Source organism: Anguilla rostrata, chromosome 8 (genome assembly GCF_018555375.3).
Source record: "Anguilla rostrata isolate EN2019 chromosome 8, ASM1855537v3, whole genome shotgun sequence".
Taxonomy (NCBI): domain Eukaryota; kingdom Metazoa; phylum Chordata; class Actinopteri; order Anguilliformes; family Anguillidae; genus Anguilla; species Anguilla rostrata.
In genome coordinates, this window is record NC_057940.1 from 5,732,825 (window position 1) to 5,752,638 (window position 19,814).

Below are 19,814 nucleotides of genomic sequence, written 5' to 3' on the forward strand. Positions count from 1 at the left end.
CTCAACGCTCTCGCAACACTGTCACAACGCTGTTTCAACACTCTCTCAACACTGTCTCAACGCTCTCTCAACACTCTCTCAACGCTCTCTCAACGCTCTCTCAACGCTCTCTCAATGCTCTCTCAACACTGTCTCAACGCTCTCTCAATGCTCTCTCAACACTGCCTCAACGCTCTCTCAACGCTCTCTCAAGGCTCTCGCAACGCTCTCTCAACGCTCTCGCAGTGCTCTCTCAACGCTCTCTCAAGGCTCTCGCAACGCTCTCTCAACGCTCTCTCAATGCTCTCTCAACGCTCTCTCAACGCTCTCGCAACGCTCTCGCAACGCTCTCAACGCTCTCGCAACATTGTCACAACGTTCTCGCAACATTGTCACAACGCTCTCTCAACACTGTCACAATGTTCTCGCAACGTTCTTGCAACACTGTCACAACGCTCTCTCAACACTGTCACAATGTTCTCGCAACGTTCTTGCAACACTGTCACAACACTCTCTCAACACTGTCACAACGTTCTCGCAACCGTCACAACGTTCTCGCAACACTGTCACAACGTTCTTGCAAACTGTCACAACGTACTTGCAACGTTCTCGCAACACTGTCACAACGTTCTCGCAACGTTCCCCTCAACCTCCTCACAACTCCTGTCACAGCGCTGCTTTTCTCGAGAGAGAGAGCTGAGCTGAGCTGTCCGAACACTGACGTGCCCCCACCACAAGGGGGCGCCGCTGGCTGTTCGTTCTTGATCAGTCATGCAGAAGGCCAAGCCACTTGGGCTTGCCGCACAGTGCTGAAACCGGTGGAGGGGAAAGTGTGAAATGTCTTAAACCAGTTCCAGAAGCCCCTGTGGATGAGAGGGTGTTGTTTACACGTGACCATACTGTCTGATGGCTTGTGTGGACCATGCAGGGCTGGCAGAAAGCTTCAGAACTTCATGTTCTGTGCAGCATGTTCAGTCCCTGTAATGAAGTCTCTGTATCTATTGGTGGAAAGATCAGAGCTGTGTGTGTGCTTGTGTTTTTGTGTGTGTGTGTGTGTGTGTATGTGTGTGTGTAAGGGAGAGAGAGAGAGTCCACTGACCAGTCTGTTTCTGAGCATATCAGCCATCATGGTGCCTGTTAGCCACTGTGTGCAAAATGTCCTGTCAATGTTGTATTGCTTTGTGTGTGTGTGTGGGTGGGGGGGAGGGGGGTTGGTGTGCATATGTGAGAAAGAGAGTGAGTGACAGGACGGGGGAGAGAGGGAGGGAGGGACAAGGAGAGGTGTGGAGAGGTAGAAAGAGTGTGTGAGAGAGAGGGAGCGAGAGAAAGTGTGTGTGAAAGAGCGAGAGAGAGAGAGAGAGAGAGGGAGAGAGAGGCGTGAGGCTCTGATCTTGTTCTGTGTCTGCAGGAGCCTGCTGTCCCCTCTGTGCTGGAATGCTGCGGATTCTCTGGAATAAAAAGCAGATGAACATCTTTGCTGAGGTAACCAACTGTTCCCCTGCCTGAGCCCGGGTCACCTCCGACTCCCATCAAACCATCAACCACCCCCCCCAACCCCACCCCCCGCCCCCGCCTTTCTAGCTTCTGTCTTATCCTTCAACTCAAGTTGCACGGCAACCGCTGTAAATAAGTCAGTCCCTGCGATTTGTGAGCACGTCTGTTTTTATTTTCATCCGTACGTGAACTTGGCCCCTGGTAGGCAGACAGTCAGGGTTGGAAATGTATGAAGGCAAAAGGGCAAAAATGCCCTCATAATTCTCAAAATGCCCCTGAAATCACAAGAGAGGGCAAAAAAAAATGCCCTTCATTTAAAAAAAAAAGACTAGAAATCATAATTTTGCCCCTTATTTTAAAGCTGTTTTCACAGATATGAATCTGGCAACAATCCGCAGTTGACGTTAAATTTTGTACGTAGCAGGGAAATGTTTTATTGTAACGTTAACGTTAGCTGGCTAGCGACAGGTAGGCTATTGTCAGCAATCCCTTCCGCCAAGTTCCCGCCAACAATTAGTGACCAATCATTTAACTACGATCAAGAGATCTCCTGTCTCATCCAGATGTCGACAGCAGGGACTCCAATGTGCAGTACAGGGTTATATTAACGATATTGGGAGTAGTGAGGAAAGTATTCGGGCATAATGATATCGCTCTCAGCGTAAACGGGCGAAATAGCTCAGGCGGTAAGAGCGGTTGTCTGGCAGTCGGAGGGTTGCCGGTTCGATCCCCCCGCCCATGGCGTGTCGAAGTGTCCCTGAGCAAGACACCTAACCCCCTAACTGCTCTGGTGAGTGAGAGGCATCAATTGTAAAGCGCTTTGGATAAAAGCGCTATATAAATGCAGTCCATTTACCGTTTACCGTAAACGAGAGAAGCCTCTTCTGCTGTCAGCGGAAGAGAGTGGCACTATCACAACGGGGCAGAGCTGTCCGTGCGTCGCTGGGTAGAACTAACTATCTACGAAACAATCTCATTGGACGTAAATATTTATAGGCTAATTCGTCTTTGCCTCGTCTATGTGGCATGGAAAATTGATTTGCCAATCTTTGGTCCCCGTGTCTGTGCACCATTTAATCGTTTTTTTATTTTAGCTTTGATATACACAAGGGCATAACTTGCGGGGGGGAGATTGGCTAAAACTCCTAATTTTAGTTACAGTCCTCTCACAAGGTAGGCTAGTGCTTCTGAAACGAAAGCTTGACAGAGTCCGTGGCGGTTAGCAACAATTGCTATGCAAAGGAGCGCTCTGATTGGTGAGTCAGCCTGCAGGACGGCTCGAAACAAGCTTCCAGGTGCAGATAGCGGAGGGAAAAATGTCGGACAGAGCAACAAGCAAGCTAATGATTATGCGATTTAAAAAAAACAATAAATTATTCATATTTGGAATTAAAATCTAATTTCACCCTGATAATTACATATAGGTAATTATTATTTATTTTGAGTAAAAGCTGGAAAGGGAAATGCACTTGTGAGGATGTGTGTGCACCGACATCATCTCTCTGACAGAACAAGAATTCTGTGATCATTACGTTTCCCGTCACGTCGGTTCCGAGCTGCAAGACGTCGGCCATCTCGTAGCTACTATGGATCGCTTCCGTGATGCGAAACCCGATGAGGCCGCGGTCTTCTCCTCTGCCTGTAGTTTTCATTGATATCGATGCCAGTTGCCCATACATGAGACTAGTAGCTGCTGCCGCTACTGCATTTGACAAAGCTATAATGTTTTTTTTGTTGTTGTAAATTTCCCCCGTTTATTTTGAAAATGCCCTAGGATTACAGTCAGCTGGAGAAAAAATTGCCCCCCCCCCCAAAAAAAATGTGTGTTACCCTGCATGCCGTGCTGTAGTTTTCCATAATGCGCTTTTGCGGTGGTAATGGTGATTAACGGCCACTGGGGGGCGGTATGGCGTGGTCGGTCTTCCCCTGGAATGAACTCGCAGGAGGCAGTGCGCCGAAACCGTGAGTGGGCATAATGTCGGCTTCTCCCCTGCGTCCGACGGCAGTGCCCTGCTCTGCCCACTGGACGCCCACCCTGGTCAGAGTGTGAACAGTGTGCCCCGGATCCCTCTGGATGCTCGCTGCGCCAGTATCGTCTGTCCGCGGAACTCCGAGGAGCGTCCGCTATCTGCAATTAGCGCCTTAGTTGCTCGAAGCTAATTCTCAACTAGAGGATATTTGGGTTTTTTTTTTCTTTTGCAAGCTAATGCTGTGGTTGCCAGGGCAACGGCGCGATTAACGGTTTAGGGAGCCAGGCTTCTGCCTATGTTGGTTGCGGGTTTGAATCTTGTGGGGGGGGGGGCACAAGGGCCGTGACTGCTGTGCCTCTGAGCAGAGCGCTCTCCTCGTCCAGAGAGAGAAAGAGAGAGAGAGAGAGAGAGAGAGAGAGAGAACATTTGTTCTGTTTATTGTAGTTAAACTGTTATTGCCAATCTGTTATGTTTGTCACGTCAGTGTATGCTTTGGCAATGCAAGCGTACCCATACCATGCACACCAATAAAGCTTATTTGAATTTGAATTTGAATTTGAGAGAGGGAGTTGGGCGAACGTGCATCTCCGTGCGCGGTGCTCATGTTTGGCGCATCATCATCATCATCATCGTCACGGCGCACTGAACGCCGCGGGTCTCTCTCTCTCGCCCCCCCCCCCCATCCCCCAGCTGGACCAGGGCCGGCCCGTGACGGTGCGGGACGTCCTGCGCGTGCTCCGGCTCCACGTCTCCGTGCCCCAGTGCGACGTCTTCGGCTACCTGAGCATCGACGCGGAGCTGGTGGTCCTCGTCGTCCCGGTGGAGCAGCGGCCCACGCCCCTGCAGGTACGGCGTGGGGCCTGGGGAGCGCCTCTCTGACGCCAAGTCCGCTCGTTTCAAATTTTAAATAAATTATAATTCAGTAACAGAAACTCACATAAAATAATACAGATAACCTGTACAAAAACAGACAACATCCACGCATACAACATTAAAAAAAAAACATAGGAGTTTTCACTAAGTAATAGACTAGTAATAAAAGTCCACTCTAATATACTGAAGGGACATTTTAGCACTGCATGCTAATCTACTGCAGGCTCAGCGCTAACCATAGCACTCTACTGCAGGTAAAGTATAGCGCCGTACGTGCTAATATGCTAATCCTGTTTATGGTGTAGCCCATGAGTGTGCATTAGCACTGTACGTGCTAATCTGCTAATCCTGTTTATGGTGTAGCCCATGAGCGTACATTAGCACTTTACGTGCTAATCTGCTAATCCCGTTTATGGTGTAGCCCATGAGCGCGCATTAGCACTGTACGTGCTAATCTGCTAATCCCGTTTATAGCGTAGCCCATGAGCGTACATTAGCACTTTACGTGCTAATCTGCTAATCCCGTTTATGGTGTAGCCCATGAGTGCGCATGCTGAAGCTAACTGAAGCTAAGTAAATAATCCAGCTAAAATAATGAGATTTGCTGCTGTCGCACTGAACAAATCCCAGTGTGCCTCAACCGATATGAATGCATACCTGCGCTATAAGAAGGGCTCTCTGGCGCAGAGTGATTGGAGGTGCACCTGTCCGATTTTCAGCGCTCCGTGGTTCGAGCGTCATATAGAGCGCCAAAAATTCCATTGATTTACAAAACGGCAGTGACCTCTTCGAGCCGTTTTCTACGCCGGAGCGATCGGCGCACGTTCCGAGCGCTCGCTCCCTGGGACGTAACGCTTGGAGTTCTCAGAACGGGCGCGCATTCCCAAAGGCTCGGACGTTCCGAACGCCCCCCTGGCCTCTCTGAGAGCCAGCGAACGAACGCGCCCCCCGGGGCCGCGAAAACGTGGTTTCGGCCCTCTCTCCGTGATAACCCCCCACGCCGCGCCGCTCGGCGCTGTTTCCCGCCACCAGATCGAGGCGTGCAACAAGGAGGCGGAGAAGATCGACTCGCTCATCAACTACGGCAGCCCCACGCTGGTGTCCCGCGTGCCCATGTCCGCCTGCACCCTGTCCGAGGTGAGGACTTCGGCCCTCAGCTCGCCGGGACCGCCCTCCCGGGGGTCCCCCGCCCCCCTTCTCCTGCTGCTCTCCCTCGCCCTCGCGCTGGCCGTCGCCCCGGGAGACGTCTAGCCCCACCCCCACTAACCCTAACCCCCCCCCCCCCCACCCTCCCCCATCCAAAACTGGGACCCACACCAAGTGATCTGTATCTGCTGCATGACCTCTGACCCTCTCGGGGGTTAATGTGATGACTGAGGAGGGAGGGACGTCTCTCGCTCCCCTCCCCCCCCACCCCCGTTGCCTTGACAATCGCCATTGTGCCTACTGGGATCAATCAGTTTTTATTTTTTTAAAGAAAGAAAATCAGGAAGAAGAAAAAATAAAAAGACTACAGCCTCTTCATCATTCAGTGCACCTGCAGAGGAGGAGACTGAGCCAAAATGGCGGCCGTGTGAAAGGGTTCTGGCTCTGTGGTAGCGTGATCGCTGCTCAACGTGGCGAGCCCTTGTCTCTTCAGCGTATCGGGTCCAGATCTGAGCCAATGGGCTGTGAAAGTTGGCTTGTGTAGTGATAGGGTAGGTTGGGTCCTCTGGCTGGGCTGTGTGAAGGTTGTGCTCGTGGTAGGTGATCGTGGGTCCCGATTGTACAGGGAAACGCAGAGATCCAGGAAATCAAAATGGAGAGTCAAAATCAAATCTAAATCAAAACGACAAACGCTGCAACACCAAAACTGAAAGTTAAAAAAGGGATTTATAGAGAATCTCTCTATAGAAAATTTGTGTTTTTTTTTAATTTTGTTGTGGAAATGAAGGACAGAAGCCATGTGTGATTATGACAATCATAGCTCATCCAAATGTATGTATTTATATCAGCACGCCTTGGTCCAAGTATTTTAAATAATTCTTAATATGACGTGATGCAATAATAGATGCATTCTGTGTTGTTTGAGCGGGGGACAGCACGCTTCTTCGTGAAATGGGTAAAAATAATCCACTGTTATACAGATATATATATATATATATATATATATAAAAATATGTGCCATTCCAAATGATATTAGTGTTGCATGGTGGCAAATGCAAAGTGTTTTTTACTCCGAAATGTATGGTTAATGTAAACGTGTGCCTCCTGTGTGATTGTCTTTTGTCTTGTTTCGTCTTGCCTTTCCCCTGGCTCCCATGTCTCGTGAAGTATTTTTATTATGTATCAGTATTATTGTGGGGAAGCGAGAACCGCAGTGTTCCTGCCCCACGGGGGTTCGGCTTCCTCTTAAATTTTTTACTTTATTTTCGTCATTGCGTTCATTTTGCGCCCGAACATTGGCACTTAAGCGTAAACGGCGAGCTTGGGCGCGCTGCCCCTGTGTGTTTTTTGTATAAAATGCCAGTACTTTGCAAAATTGGTTTTTCTTTTTGAAGTCCGAGTAGAAATGCACAGTTTTTACAGAGTATAAAAGAGGGCAAGAAAAAGAGTGATTTGTGGTGCTGTCTTTCTTTCCTTGTGTGTGTGTGTGTGTGTGCGCTCATGCCTCCACAGACAGATGAGGAAGACTCTCAGGCTTCCTCCCCTGAATAATTCATTGACCGGTCTCTCTCTGTAATATTGATTTTCCTTTCACAAGCTGTATTTCATCACAAGCTTGATGGTCGTTGGCGAGCTGGGATCAAGGATCTGGGCGTGAAAGTGGCTAACGTGTCCGAGAAGGACAAAGACTCACATACAGCAGTGCGGTTTACCCACTAGCGCAATAATAAGAACGATAATAATATGATGAAGAAACAGGAGAATAGTCATCATCATCATCATCATCATCATCATCATAATACTACTACTACTAGTATGTTAAAATAATGTCATTTGATTCTACTGCTACTACTACTACTACTAATAATAATAATACTAATAATAATAATAATAATAATAACTGCATATTTACTGCATCACGTTATGTAGTTTATACAGATTTTCTCAAAGCCTTTTATAGGTGGGGGAGGGGAAGCCTCTGCCCCCAGCTCTCTGCTGCAGAGTGGCCACTGTATATCAGCTGAGGTTTATTCTGCTGCAGAGTAGCCACTGTATATAAACTGAGGTTTATTCTGCTGCAGAGCAGCCACTGTATATCAGCTAAGTTCATTCTGCTGCAGAGTAGCAAAAGTATATAAGCTGAGGTTTATTCTGCTGCAGAGTAGCCACTGTATATCAGCTGAGGTTCATTTTGCTGCAGAGTAGCAACTGCATATCAGCTGAGGTTTATTCTGCTGCAGAGTAGCAACAGTATATAAGATGAGGTTTATTCTGCTGCAGAGTAGCCACTGTATATAAGCTGAGGTTTATTCTGCTGCAGAGTATCCACTGTATATAAGCTGAGGTTTATTCTGCTTCAGAGTGGCCACTGTATATCAGCTGAGGTTCATTCTGCTGCAGAGTAGCCACTGTATATCAGCTGAGTTCATTCTGCTGCAGAGTAGCCACTGTATATAAGCTGAGGTTTATTCTGCTTCAGAGTGGCCACTGTATATCAGCTGAGGTTCATTCTGCTGCAGAGTAGCCACTGTATATCAGCTGAGGTTTATTCTGCTGCAGAGTAGCAACTGTATATCAGCTGAGGTTTATTCTGCTGCAGAGTAGCCACTGTATATAAGCTGAGGTTTATTCTGCTTCAGAGTGGCCACTGTATATCAGCTGAGGTTCATTCTGCTGCAGAGTAGCCACTGTATATCAGCTGAGCTTATTCTGTGCAGAGTAGCACGTATTAAGATGAGGTTATCCTGCAGTAGCCACTGTTATCAGCTGAGGTTGTTCTGCTGCAGAGTATCCTGTACTAAGCTGAGGTTATTCTGCTTCAGAGTGCATGTATATCAGTGAGTTCATTCTGCTGCAGAGTAGCCACTGTATATCAGCAGTTCATTCTGCGAGTAGCCACTGTATATCAGCTGTCATTCTGCGCAGAGTCCATGTATATCAGCTGAGGTTCATTCTGCTTCAGAGTGGCCACTGTATATCAGCTGAGGTTCATTCTGCTGCAGAGTAGCCATTGTATGTCAGCTGAGGTTCATTCTGCTGCAGAGTAGCCACTGTATATCAGCTGAGGTTTATTCTGCTGCAGAGTAGCAACTGTATATAAGCTGAGGTTTATTCTGCTGCAGAGTAGCAACTGTATATCAGCTGAGGTTTATTCTGCTGCAGAGTAGCCACTGTATATCAGCTGAGGTTTATTCTGCTGCAGAGTAGCCACTGTATATCCGCTGAGGTTTATTCTGCTGCAGAGTAGCAACTGTATATAAGCTGAGGTTTGTTCTGCTGCAGAGTAGCCACTGTATATCAGCTGAGGTTTATTCTGCTGCAGAGTGGCCACTGTATATAAGCTGAGGTTTGTTCTGCTGCAGAGTAGCCACTGTATATCAGCTGAGATTTATTCTGCTGCAGAGTACCCATTGTAGTTAAACTGGGGGAGGATTAGCTGGCCTAATTAAGCATTTTGTGAAGACACTGGGGAGCCCTTATTGTCTGTGAATTGGGCAGTTTAAATGAATGAATCCATTACACACACTTCTGCCTCCTGCTGGAGGGAAGAGGAAGGATGGACAGGTAGTCAGATGCCTACACCTAACATGGATATTTTAAAAAAAGTATATATATCTCTTCCTGAGGCTGACACATTGCAACACTTCTTTTACAAAGTACTGCTCCTCTTTTCCATCCTGTGATTGACAGTTTCTGCCTCTCTCTGTGTCTTCAAACCTGCATGACTGATCAGTCGGGAAGTTCCACCACGAATGTAAAAGAAAAATGAAGGTTCTTCCAAAAGACGGGGTGAATTTGTAGGTCACTGAATGCCAAAAAAACACACTATATACACAATAAAATGTCCAGAGGTAATTCAACTCTAACTGAGTTTATATATGGAGTCAAATAAGGACCTCGTGCACACTGTAAGAGTTAGTTTAACACCAAACGTTTTTCCTGTGTACAGTGGCGCAGTATATGCGATTATCTGTAACAATGCATGCAGTTGAATTATATGATGTATGGCGCAAACGGTGTTCAATATGTACCGTGTGCCCGGCGTGAATGAGTCCAGCCCTGCAGGTTAATTTGTAATTTATAGCCTGTAGTTTCCCGTCTGCTGTTCTGCTTGGCGTGGTGGCGAAAGGGAAGTAGCTGATTAATGAGCCTCGGAGGTAATGAGAAAAAATGGAAGCGCTTTCTCGTTCCGTTTCGGGCTCCTTTGGGCTCCTGCGCCAGCTGCCGCGTGGAGTGTGCGGCGTCCGCTGTGCCGCACGCGGGGCGGGCGAGGTGGGCAGGGAGGGCAAGGTTGGCGAGGCGGGCATGACTTTGCATCGGCGACCCTCCCACAGCCCGGAGGCCTAATGGCGTGATGGCTGACCTGCCGAGGGGAGGGTACGTGAGCAGGACGGCGGGGCGGGGCGGGGTGGGGCGGCGGGCGAGAGGGGGCCGGCTTGGGCTTCCTTTGATCTCAAACCATACCGTTTCAGGTGTTGTGGGGGGGATTTTGAGGCAAGCCGTCCAATCGAATTCATCCTTCAGATGCAGGGAGCGCGTGATTGGCCCGGAACTGCTCATGCCAAGCTTTGGCGTTGCCTCATCTAACCTCTTCAAATGGTAAATGGTAAATGGACTGCATTTATATAGCGCTTTTATCCAAAGCGCTTTACAATTGATGCCTCTCATTCGCCAGAGCAGTTAGAGGTTAGGGGTTAGGTGTCTTGCTCAAGGACACTTCGACATGCCCAGGGCGGGGTTTGAACCGGCAACCCTCCGACTGCCAGACAATCGGTCTTACCTCCTGAGCTATATCGCCCCTTCAAGCTCGTGGAATCACCAAAAGGGCACTCCAGACCCCCTGAATGCATTTCCATCAACTGTCAGGCTGCAGCGGCTGATATTGCTGGAGGAAAATGTCTGTCTGTGTTTTAACTCACATCTCCCCGAACCACGACCTCTGTACTTACTGAAACAGCCCCGGTACCTGCACTTGCTTGAAGTTAAGCCAGTAGCTCTGAGCTGCAACCGAACAATTCAATTCAGTAAGTCTCATCGCACGACACAGGGCATTCACAGTAACCTACTCGCCTGCCAAACAGTCGGCAGACTACAGGACAGGAGGTGAGGGTTCAGTTAGCAAAAAACAGTTCAACAAGAGGTTACGGTTTTGCTCCAATGTTTTGCTGAGCGAAAAAGCTAAATCCATGAAAAGGGGCTCGGTTTTCACCAACCAGATTCTCTGAAGCTGGACCCTTCGATTGACTGCCATTTATAAATATGTGTGTAACGCCAGAGAGCTGGGAAGCAAGTGGTCATATGGTAGTGACGCCCCTGATTATAGATCTCCCAGGTATGGGCTCCTCTGCCATAGTGATAAGTTTCCACAGTAGCTGTTCCAATGACCGTGATGTGCACTTTTGTACGTCGCTTTGGACAAAAGCGTCTGCTAAATAAATGTAATGAAAACGAGGGCTTGGGTACAGCTGAAACACTTTAGACTGGAGCTCTGTGTCATGTTTTTCAACTGTCATCCTCAACTGTCAACAGTGAATGCGCCGCTGCCACTGTGGAATTCAAATGGCAGTTTCGGTTTCTTTCTTAAAACCTGTGGGTTTTTTTCAGCTTTGTTGGACAGCACAGTGTAGAGAGACGGGGAAGAATGGGAACTGAGAGAAAGAGAGAGAGAGAGAGAGAGAGAGAGAGGAGAGAGAGAGAGAAGAGAGAGTGTGAGAGAGAGAGAGACATTCTCCAAGGTCGCATGTCCGGATTCACGTCTCTCCAGTCCTGTGGAAATTACATTGGCTGCCAGTAAAATACCGAATACAATTCATTTCGGTTTCAATTGGGGATCGGGCTTTCTCCTGTGCAGCACCCAAACTCTGGAACACACTCTCTCCCCACATCCGTAATGATGAGACTCTCTCTCCACTTTTAAGAAACAATTTATAAACTCACCTTTTCACACTAGCTTTCGCATGAACAGGACACAGCTATCCTCTCCACCCCATGGCACTCCTAGGTAATTCATCTAAAATTAATTAATGAATAAATTAATTTTATAAATAATCACTCTCTCCTCTTTTCCTCTCCACACTCTGACTCGTAAGTACCGTCACAATTCCAATTTGACCTGCCATTAGCTATCTGTATGAGGCCAGTAGCCAAACAGCTGTCTCACTGTAAACTCATCTAACTGTGTGGTCGGAGACTTCTGTGTTATGAGTTCGAGTGTCACCGATGTCACCTGCAGGCTATAATTTTAATTCCATTCCTGTGTGTTTCGTCACTTCTTAACCGTACGCGCTTGGAATTGTATTCGTTCATTGTGACTTTCTTTTTAGCGGACCGAGCTGATGTAGCCCATCGCTTGTGAATAATAACACTAATACATTCACGTCTGGCATGCCACTACCCATAGTATTACCTTCTATGTACGGCACTGCATTGGGCAATACTGTGCCAGTGTCTGGGTTGTATCGCTATCCAGCGACACAACCTAACTGGTTAATTTTCTGCATTATTTCATCGTAAAACTATGCAGTAACTGGCGCCACGGGCTATGTGTGGCAAATTGTGGTCACTCACTCACTCACTAACGGACGACCTGAGAGGGACGGTTAGTAGGACCATTCACAAATGACCTGGGACTTTGAAGTTATAAGACGGCATCAAGTCTCCAGTGAAAATATTGCCCTGGCTATACCAGTCAGAATTGAAGTCACATCGTGAGTCTGGATGGTTTCGTTAGGGGCGACATAGCTTAGGAGGTAAGAGCGGTTGTCTGGCAGTTGGAGGGTTGCCGGTTCAATCCCCCCGCCCTGGGCATGTCAAAGTGTCCTGGAGCAAGACACCTAACCCCTAATTGCTCCCAACAAGCTGATTGGTACCTTGCATGGCAGCCTTTCACCGTTGGTGTGTGAGTGTGTGTGTGTGAGTGTGTGTGTTTGAATGAGTGAATGAGAGGCATCAATTGTAAAGCGCTTTGGATGAAAGCGCTATATAAATGCAGTGCATTTATTATTTACCATTTATATTCATGCTTTATTGCTTGGTTCCTCTCTCATACTGATGGAATGATCCATGGACCAAGTCAAATAGAGACATCTGAATTCAGAAGTGTGGAGGGTGAATGCCCTCTAAATTGTAAGTGTCGAGTTTGATAGAGGGTGACCTGCAGTTATTCTGGGTTCAGTATTCAGAGTGCTGGGCCACTAACAGGGTAACTGAAAGTGACCCCTAAACAGTGAATCTGAGACACTGAACTTCAATTAAATTTTAAAATAATCCCAATAAATTAACATTTTAGAACTCAACTAAGTATTATCAACCTTATGACAAGGCAAAATCGCACCGCGTTGGTTTCTGCTTGAAACTGGAACCGCTCCAAAAAAAAGATTTTCAGTTATCAGACCTCAACAACCATTATCCATTTTATAGAGTCATGAAGTTTTTCAATAAATGATTTCTATTAAATGTCCCCGATTGCATTTAAACTTAAAAAATGAGACGATCTTTTAGCCACTCTGTGTCTCTGAGTGACCGTGTCTCTGATTGGTCTCTGAGTGACCGTGTCTCTGATTGGTCTCTGAACGACCTTCGGCATGCACTTATTGTACGTCGCTCTGGATAGAAAGCGTCTGCCAAATAAATGTAACGGAGTGTAACGTGTGCTCCCTCTAGAAGGTAAGAGGGAGGGAAAACCCCAGGACATGCTTACTTTTAGGTGACCCCTGGCGTGACCCTTAATGCCCAAAGACATTCATTACATTACATTACAGGCATTTAGCAGACGCTCTTATCCAGAGCAACTCACACAACTTTTTTTACATAGCATTTTACATGGTATCCATTTGTACAGCTGGATATATACTGAAGCAATTTCGGGTAAGTACCTTGCTCAAGGGTACAACGGCAGTGTCCTACCCGGGAATCAAACCTGCGACCTTTCGGTTACAAGTCCAGTTCCTTACCCACTGTGCTACACTCCGTCCTACATTCCTTTCCATACCTGCGGGGGGTAAGAAGACAGATATATAAGAGCACATTTGCCACCTCCAATTATGTTGTCTGCTTCTCAGGGGCGGTAATCTGAGAACTAGATATCCGACTGTTTTGGTATTCATTTGATATTAATGTCTGGAGTTAGCAGGACCTGGCAAATGTAAAAAAAAAATTTTAAAAAATGCAGCCCCCCCATCGCCAATGTCAATGGTTTTTACCTGCTGTCCAGACAGGCCAATCCAGAAAAACAGAGAATTGTGTCGAGGCCATCTGTGCCCTCAGCCTCCGTCATCGTTAGCGCGTGAGTGTGTTTGGTGGCACACACCTGATTGATATACACACACCTGCCAATAGCTCAGGTGTGGGGTCTTGTGCCCAGCTGGTCCGCACACCTGTCCCGAGCCCGTCTCATTCACCCCCACAGTGGTGGGAAATTATGGCCCCATGGTGCTTTGCAAAAGACAGATGCTGCGTGAAGGTGATGTCACATCGTTAGCGACGTTGCCAACTGGGGTTGCATTGCCTGTTAATAATGCTCATAATGAGCTGTTCGGCTGATGTGTTTACTCACACAGATCTCGCAGCATCGCCTGTTTTTTTTTTAGTTTTTATAGTTTTATAAGCTTTTATCAGCAGACTTGTTATTGAGTGTATGTTTGCTGATAATTAGTATACTGAAACAATGACCTGCGGAGTTGTCCTCCCACACGTCTTAAAGCATACTGGAGTTTTGGTCTTCCTGCATACTCCCAGAAATAAAAGCACAAAAATGTTCTATTTTGGAAGTGATAGGGACCTTTTACAAGCAGAAAAGGTACATTACATTACATTTATTTGGCAGACGCTTTTATCCAAAGCGACGTACAAAACTGCATGTCATGGTCATAGACAACTGCTAAACACAGGTTCAGTAAGGTACAATACTTTTTTTTTGTACAGCTATTTCTAGCCAAGAACACAGTTTAGTTCACACAGTGAGCACGATTCGGACCTAACCTCTGCAAAGCCAACCAGGCAGAAGAATAAGCTACAGTATTATGTATTATGTATTATTGTTGGGTAGGGGTACAATTTTATGTACCTGTAGGGCACCACCCCAGTGACAAGCGTTTGTATCTTTTTTTTTAGGAACTTTTTTGTACCATTTTTGTCTTGCTGTGACTGCAGCACATGCTGTGGTAATCATATGCTTTTCCAGAATGCCTTCTTCATCCACCTTGCTTTGGGTCCCACAAAGGTGCAAAGCAGTGTGGGAGAAGACCATATATGGGCACATATTTTCCTCCCTTCAACCACAAAGGTTGATTCTCAAACAGAAGACAGCTGCCTCGCTGCCAGCATTCTAAAGAATTTAGCTACCTCCCCAGGTAACATCACAACGGAAAAGGAACCCCAAAAGGCAACGAATTTGGGACGCGTTTTGAAGGCCGGATAACGTCAGAGAAACGTCACGTGACTGCTAGCAAAGTCAGTTGGCTATATAGTTCATGGAAAACGCACCAATTTATAATCACACAAATTTATTCCGGTGTACCGAAATGCATTAAAACGTGTTTTAAAAGAAATATATAACTACAACAAATTATCTAAGGCTGCTGCCTTCTCTGTTGAGACGCAACCACACATTATTTCACACATTTTGCACCCCACCTGCCATACTGTACTCATTTCGCTCGGATCCACCTTTGTGGAGTAATGAAGTCCAAAACTTTTTTATAATTAGCAAGTTCCCTAGCAATAGATTGTACCGTATGACAGTTATGCCAGCAGCACTGGGTCAATAAGCTCCGCGAGCCTCTCGTGTCCCCGGGAAACATGACAGGTGCTGCAGAAATAAGACTGCGGCGGTAAACGCTGTCAAGCTAAATCTGTGAGACCGTGTCAAACATATCGAACCTTTGGTTTCAACAACTGAGAACTCTCGTGAAGTGGAAATGCCGTTTCTTTGTGCAAAGTCACGCGCGAGTCAGGTTGACCTTCTCGAGAGGTGGCTCGTTACTTGCACTGTAAGCGCGGACGAATCGTGCGTTGCTTGCTCACAATAGTCAAAGTTTAAAACAACAAACGATGTATTCTTGTATGAACGTCTATAGGAAGAGCCACACGGTGATACATTTTGAGAAAAAACGTTTTGGCTTTTGCATCGATATAAAAATCTGTTTTTAATCTCATAACCTCATGCGACCCAACAGGGGGAAAAAAGGTTACGTTTTTTGTTGTTGTTGCATAATACAAATATCTTGGATGACAAAAACATGTAGCAGAGAAAATATTTTCAAAAATTTATTTTTATTGAATGTCCGTTGTAGTGTTGGTTTCAGAATAGTAGTACATATGGTTCTTGAGGTAAAGACCGGAGACTCGTGTCTCCTACGGGGGACAAAAATTAATCGCTAAGTCTTGGGAGGTTATCAAAGTAATTCATTTCCCTTTTGTTTTGTTTGTGTTTCTATAAAAATAAAAAAAAACAGTAAACTCCCATAAACACTTCAGCTCTGGCTCCAGACTGAAAGAGGGTGTTGATTTTCCAAAACATTTTAGCGCCTAAATTAGACAATTAGCACCAATTGGATCACTAGGCCTACGTGCTTTAGCCCAAGGACGGATACAAATAACTGACTAATTGGACCTTACAAAGATCGCAACCCTCGAGGGCTAGCAGGCAGTTGCTAAACAACCTCGCTCAGGCCCAGAAAGAAACAATGTTCAATATGTAACTCAGCAAAAAGCACACCGCAGCCCAATTTGTGCTGACAAGCTGATGCAGCTTATCGGCATTCGCGCCCCATTGGAAAACCTGTTTACATTCAAAAAGTTTATTAGCGCCCCAGAAAGCAAAGGTATCGGAGGAAAGTGTGCAGAAGGAATGGCTACAGTGCCTATGGCAGCTTTGTTTTTTCCACATAATCCATCTATATTCATAAGGTTGATCATAAATTAATGTGGGAATTCATGTATGTTTTTTTATGTCTCTGGGGTACTACCTCTCAGCAACATTCCTTTTTTCTTTTCTTTTTTTTTAGATCATCATACTTTATTTACTGTACGTGCCTGTAGTTATGTGAGACAATGTGAGGCGCCGTACGTTTGACTGCGGATGGAGGCAGAACACATTTCTCTGTCACATTAATAAATCACTACAGAAACATGTCATGTCCGGATGTCCTCCTCTCAGCACAGTTGCTATCCTGGCTGCGTATCTTGATTGGTTGATTAAAAAAAAAAAAAAAAAACTGTAAAACAACTTGGCATAGACATATTGATTTTTTCTTCTTCTTCTTTTTGGATAATATGTGATGTCGTAAAAATGATTTGCGCACATGCCTCGAGGATGCATGGCACAAGGCTGTCAGCTCCTCAGGCAAAAAAACATTTTTAAAAAAGACAAGACAACTCTCAGGAGGATTCCGGTGTTCTTGTAGGAAGATGTTAAAAAGGTAGGGTTGGCTGTGGGAAGCCAACCGTGAACAGCATAGGTAACTGTTACAAAGCTGAGCTCCGTACGGCTTGGCTTTTATATACATAGCACTACGGTAAGAAAAAAATGTCAAGCTCCTGTTGGTACACAAAAGTGCATTTCAGATATTAGGATGAACTAATGATAACTGCAATAATAACAATAGCAATATAATAGTGCATTTTATCTTCACAGCGCTTTTCAAAGTACTAAAAGATGCTTCACGACAAAATCAAAACAGAGGAAAAAACAAAAAGACACATAGCAATGCCAACAAACAAACAAAAAAAACAATAGTGCATAGCAATAAAATGTGTGAGATGAGCAAAATGAAAACATATGGACAGTCCAACTAAAGAACTAAAAACGGGTAATGAACATAGCAGGTGAATTATATGTTGGAAGCTGTTTTGAACAGGTGGGTTTTGGGAGTTTTTTTTTTTTTTTGATAGTGGGCAGTGATGGAAAGCCTGTGTGATATTTTGGAGGTAGAGAGTTCCAGAGGAGTGGGGCCGCGATAGAGGAACTCTACCGCCTGTGTACGTGCAGATGTACCCTGGTTGCACATCTCATCGAAACCAAAAGCCAGGGGTTTTCTGATCTGTCCCGTCAGGGGTGTAGACATTCGGTTCACCCTCAGGTCAGCACAGTCCACAGTCAAACAAAATCTAATCAGTTTTATTTGTGTAGCGCCTGTTGCAGAAAACTCACAAAGACGCTTTATAGAGTAGGAAACAACAACAACAAAAAAAAGCAAAAACCAGGCCTGAACCGTCAAATAAAAAGGCACATAAAGGGAAAAAATAAAATAAAATAAAAAACAGGCCTGGCCTCTTCCAGGAAGAGGGGCTGGTTTTTTTGGAACTGCTTCCAGGTGGCTGTTCTGGGAACAATCCCGGTAAGATGACAGGGACCAAAAAATGCAGTAGCAGGAAAATAACTCTGTCAGCTAGCCGCACGCTGCGCTGGCACGCCTCTGTTTGCGTCCACCACCCCCCCCCCCCCCCCCCACCCCCCCCCATCCCAGTCTATTCTGCACCGCACGGCTCACTGGACAATCGGACCAACACTCGAGGGGAGGGGGGGGGGTTGGGGATTGTGAAATCCAAAGCCAGCACTGCATTCCGCCTCCACCCTCTCCCTTTTTTTTTTGGAGGGGGCGGGGGGTAGTTTTACTGCAGTGCACACAAAACCAGCAGTAAGATCAACAGGCCCGTCACCCAGATCAAACAATACATGCTCATCAATCTCTGCCACAGGACTGGGGATTTTGGGGGGAGGAGTGGAGGGGGGGGGGGGGGGGGTGTTGGGGGTGTTTTGAATGCGGTGTGACAGCATTAGGGTAACATTAGTCAAAGACGAGCCCAATTTGAATTGCTGTCAAACCGTGCACTGTACTTCACACACTCTTTTGAAATAATTTACAATCAATCATTTGAATGTTCAGATATTCTGATGTACATTTATACAGCGACAGCATTTATTCACGAAGGTAAGGTTAATTCAGGTTAAATAAGAATACAACAACACTGTGACAGCATGTATTCTCAGTCTTAAATTAACATTTGAGCATTTTTCTTTTTTTTTTTCTTTCCAGCATCATTCACATCAACATACTGATGTTTAAGATTTTTAAACCAAAGGATTCTAACATATGGTAACACTGATATTTATGTCTCTCCAATTCCGTTTTTTTTAAACTTTTCTTTGCATGCAGGCAATCACATCTTATTATGAGCCTTACATTTCTAATATTACATGTAATGCAATATACTGTGATAATCATGTCCTAATTATAAAATAAGTGGTGATTAATTTTTGTTTACCAATATTTACTATGAGGCTGAATGACATTATCTTCATATGCTAATATCCATGTGATATCCATGTAGTGTTTCATTAATTTTTCCATGCCTTATTTCAATTAAACGCCCACATTCACGTTCTTCTAATGATCGCCATCACGGCTCAACAATGGGTGTGACTGAAATGGATAGGGGTTAGGATTCCAATGGGATCAGAAGTCAACTGCCACAATCCTCCCGGCAACACGTTTCCCCTCAGCCAATCAGAAGACACACGGGTCAACGTTTTGACAATGATTATAGGTGTCTGCTGAGGGGTTACAGACACCTTCTGCCGCGCAAGTGTTGTGGACTGGCGTTGATGCCGTGGGAAGCTGCTTTTGGAGAAGCGGGAACACCTGCGCGTCGCGTATCGTTAATGTAATCGGCTAAAACCTCGAGCATAATAAAATACCAATTCTGCTAACTTTCACATAACAGATGGTCTCCTACATGCAATTTGTGAAAGCGGAAAATTTCATCTGTTTATGGATGACGTGTTTTTAAACATTATCACGTGAAATCATTTCCCATAAAACAATTGTGAATGTGTACGTGTGCACATCCCGCAAACGCACATTGAAAATTTAGGTTTATTCATATTTTTAACGCAGGCCTATATTAAAAAATCCTCTCATTTAATTCAGTAACTTTTTTTTGCTTTCTTTCATTTAAACTTCCTCTTATTTATTGTGCATTCTCTGTACTGTGTTGTGTAGTGGGAATCGTCAGTCATTGATATGTGGATGCCGAAAATCAGGTTTCAGCATAAAGATACTCCGGTAGCACAGTCACGGATATCTAATAACGTTGAAGTTGATGGGGTAACTGAAATCAAGAAGAATATCTGAATGTTCTACATGATCTTGATTAAAACAGGTATGTCAATCAAATATAATGTCAATGTTTTGTTATTATTTACAACCCGGCAACAGAGTGGTGAGGCCTGTTTCTTACTAGTTATATCAGGCTGGAGCTTATATGGGGCACATTTTATGATCAAAGCTCTCTGTCATAACTAATTTACAAGCTTGCTCAAATGGACTCAATAAATAAATTTATCACAAC

General features: G+C 45.5%; 1 protein-coding gene across 1 annotated transcript in view; it reads left to right on the plus strand.

Annotated features, from left to right (window-relative positions):
* LOC135260656 (reversion-inducing cysteine-rich protein with Kazal motifs-like) overlaps positions 1 to 5,974 on the plus strand; it is a 31,478-nt gene extending 25,504 nt beyond the window's left edge. The window contains exons 17-19 of the mRNA XM_064346076.1: positions 1,388 to 1,461; positions 4,134 to 4,289; positions 5,349 to 5,974. Coding sequence (XP_064202146.1) covers positions 1,388 to 1,461; positions 4,134 to 4,289; positions 5,349 to 5,567 — 449 coding nt within the window. The 3' untranslated portion in view covers positions 5,568 to 5,974. The remainder of the gene's footprint in view (positions 1 to 1,387; positions 1,462 to 4,133; positions 4,290 to 5,348) is intronic.
* Positions 5,975 to 19,814: the final 13,840 nt, after the last annotated feature.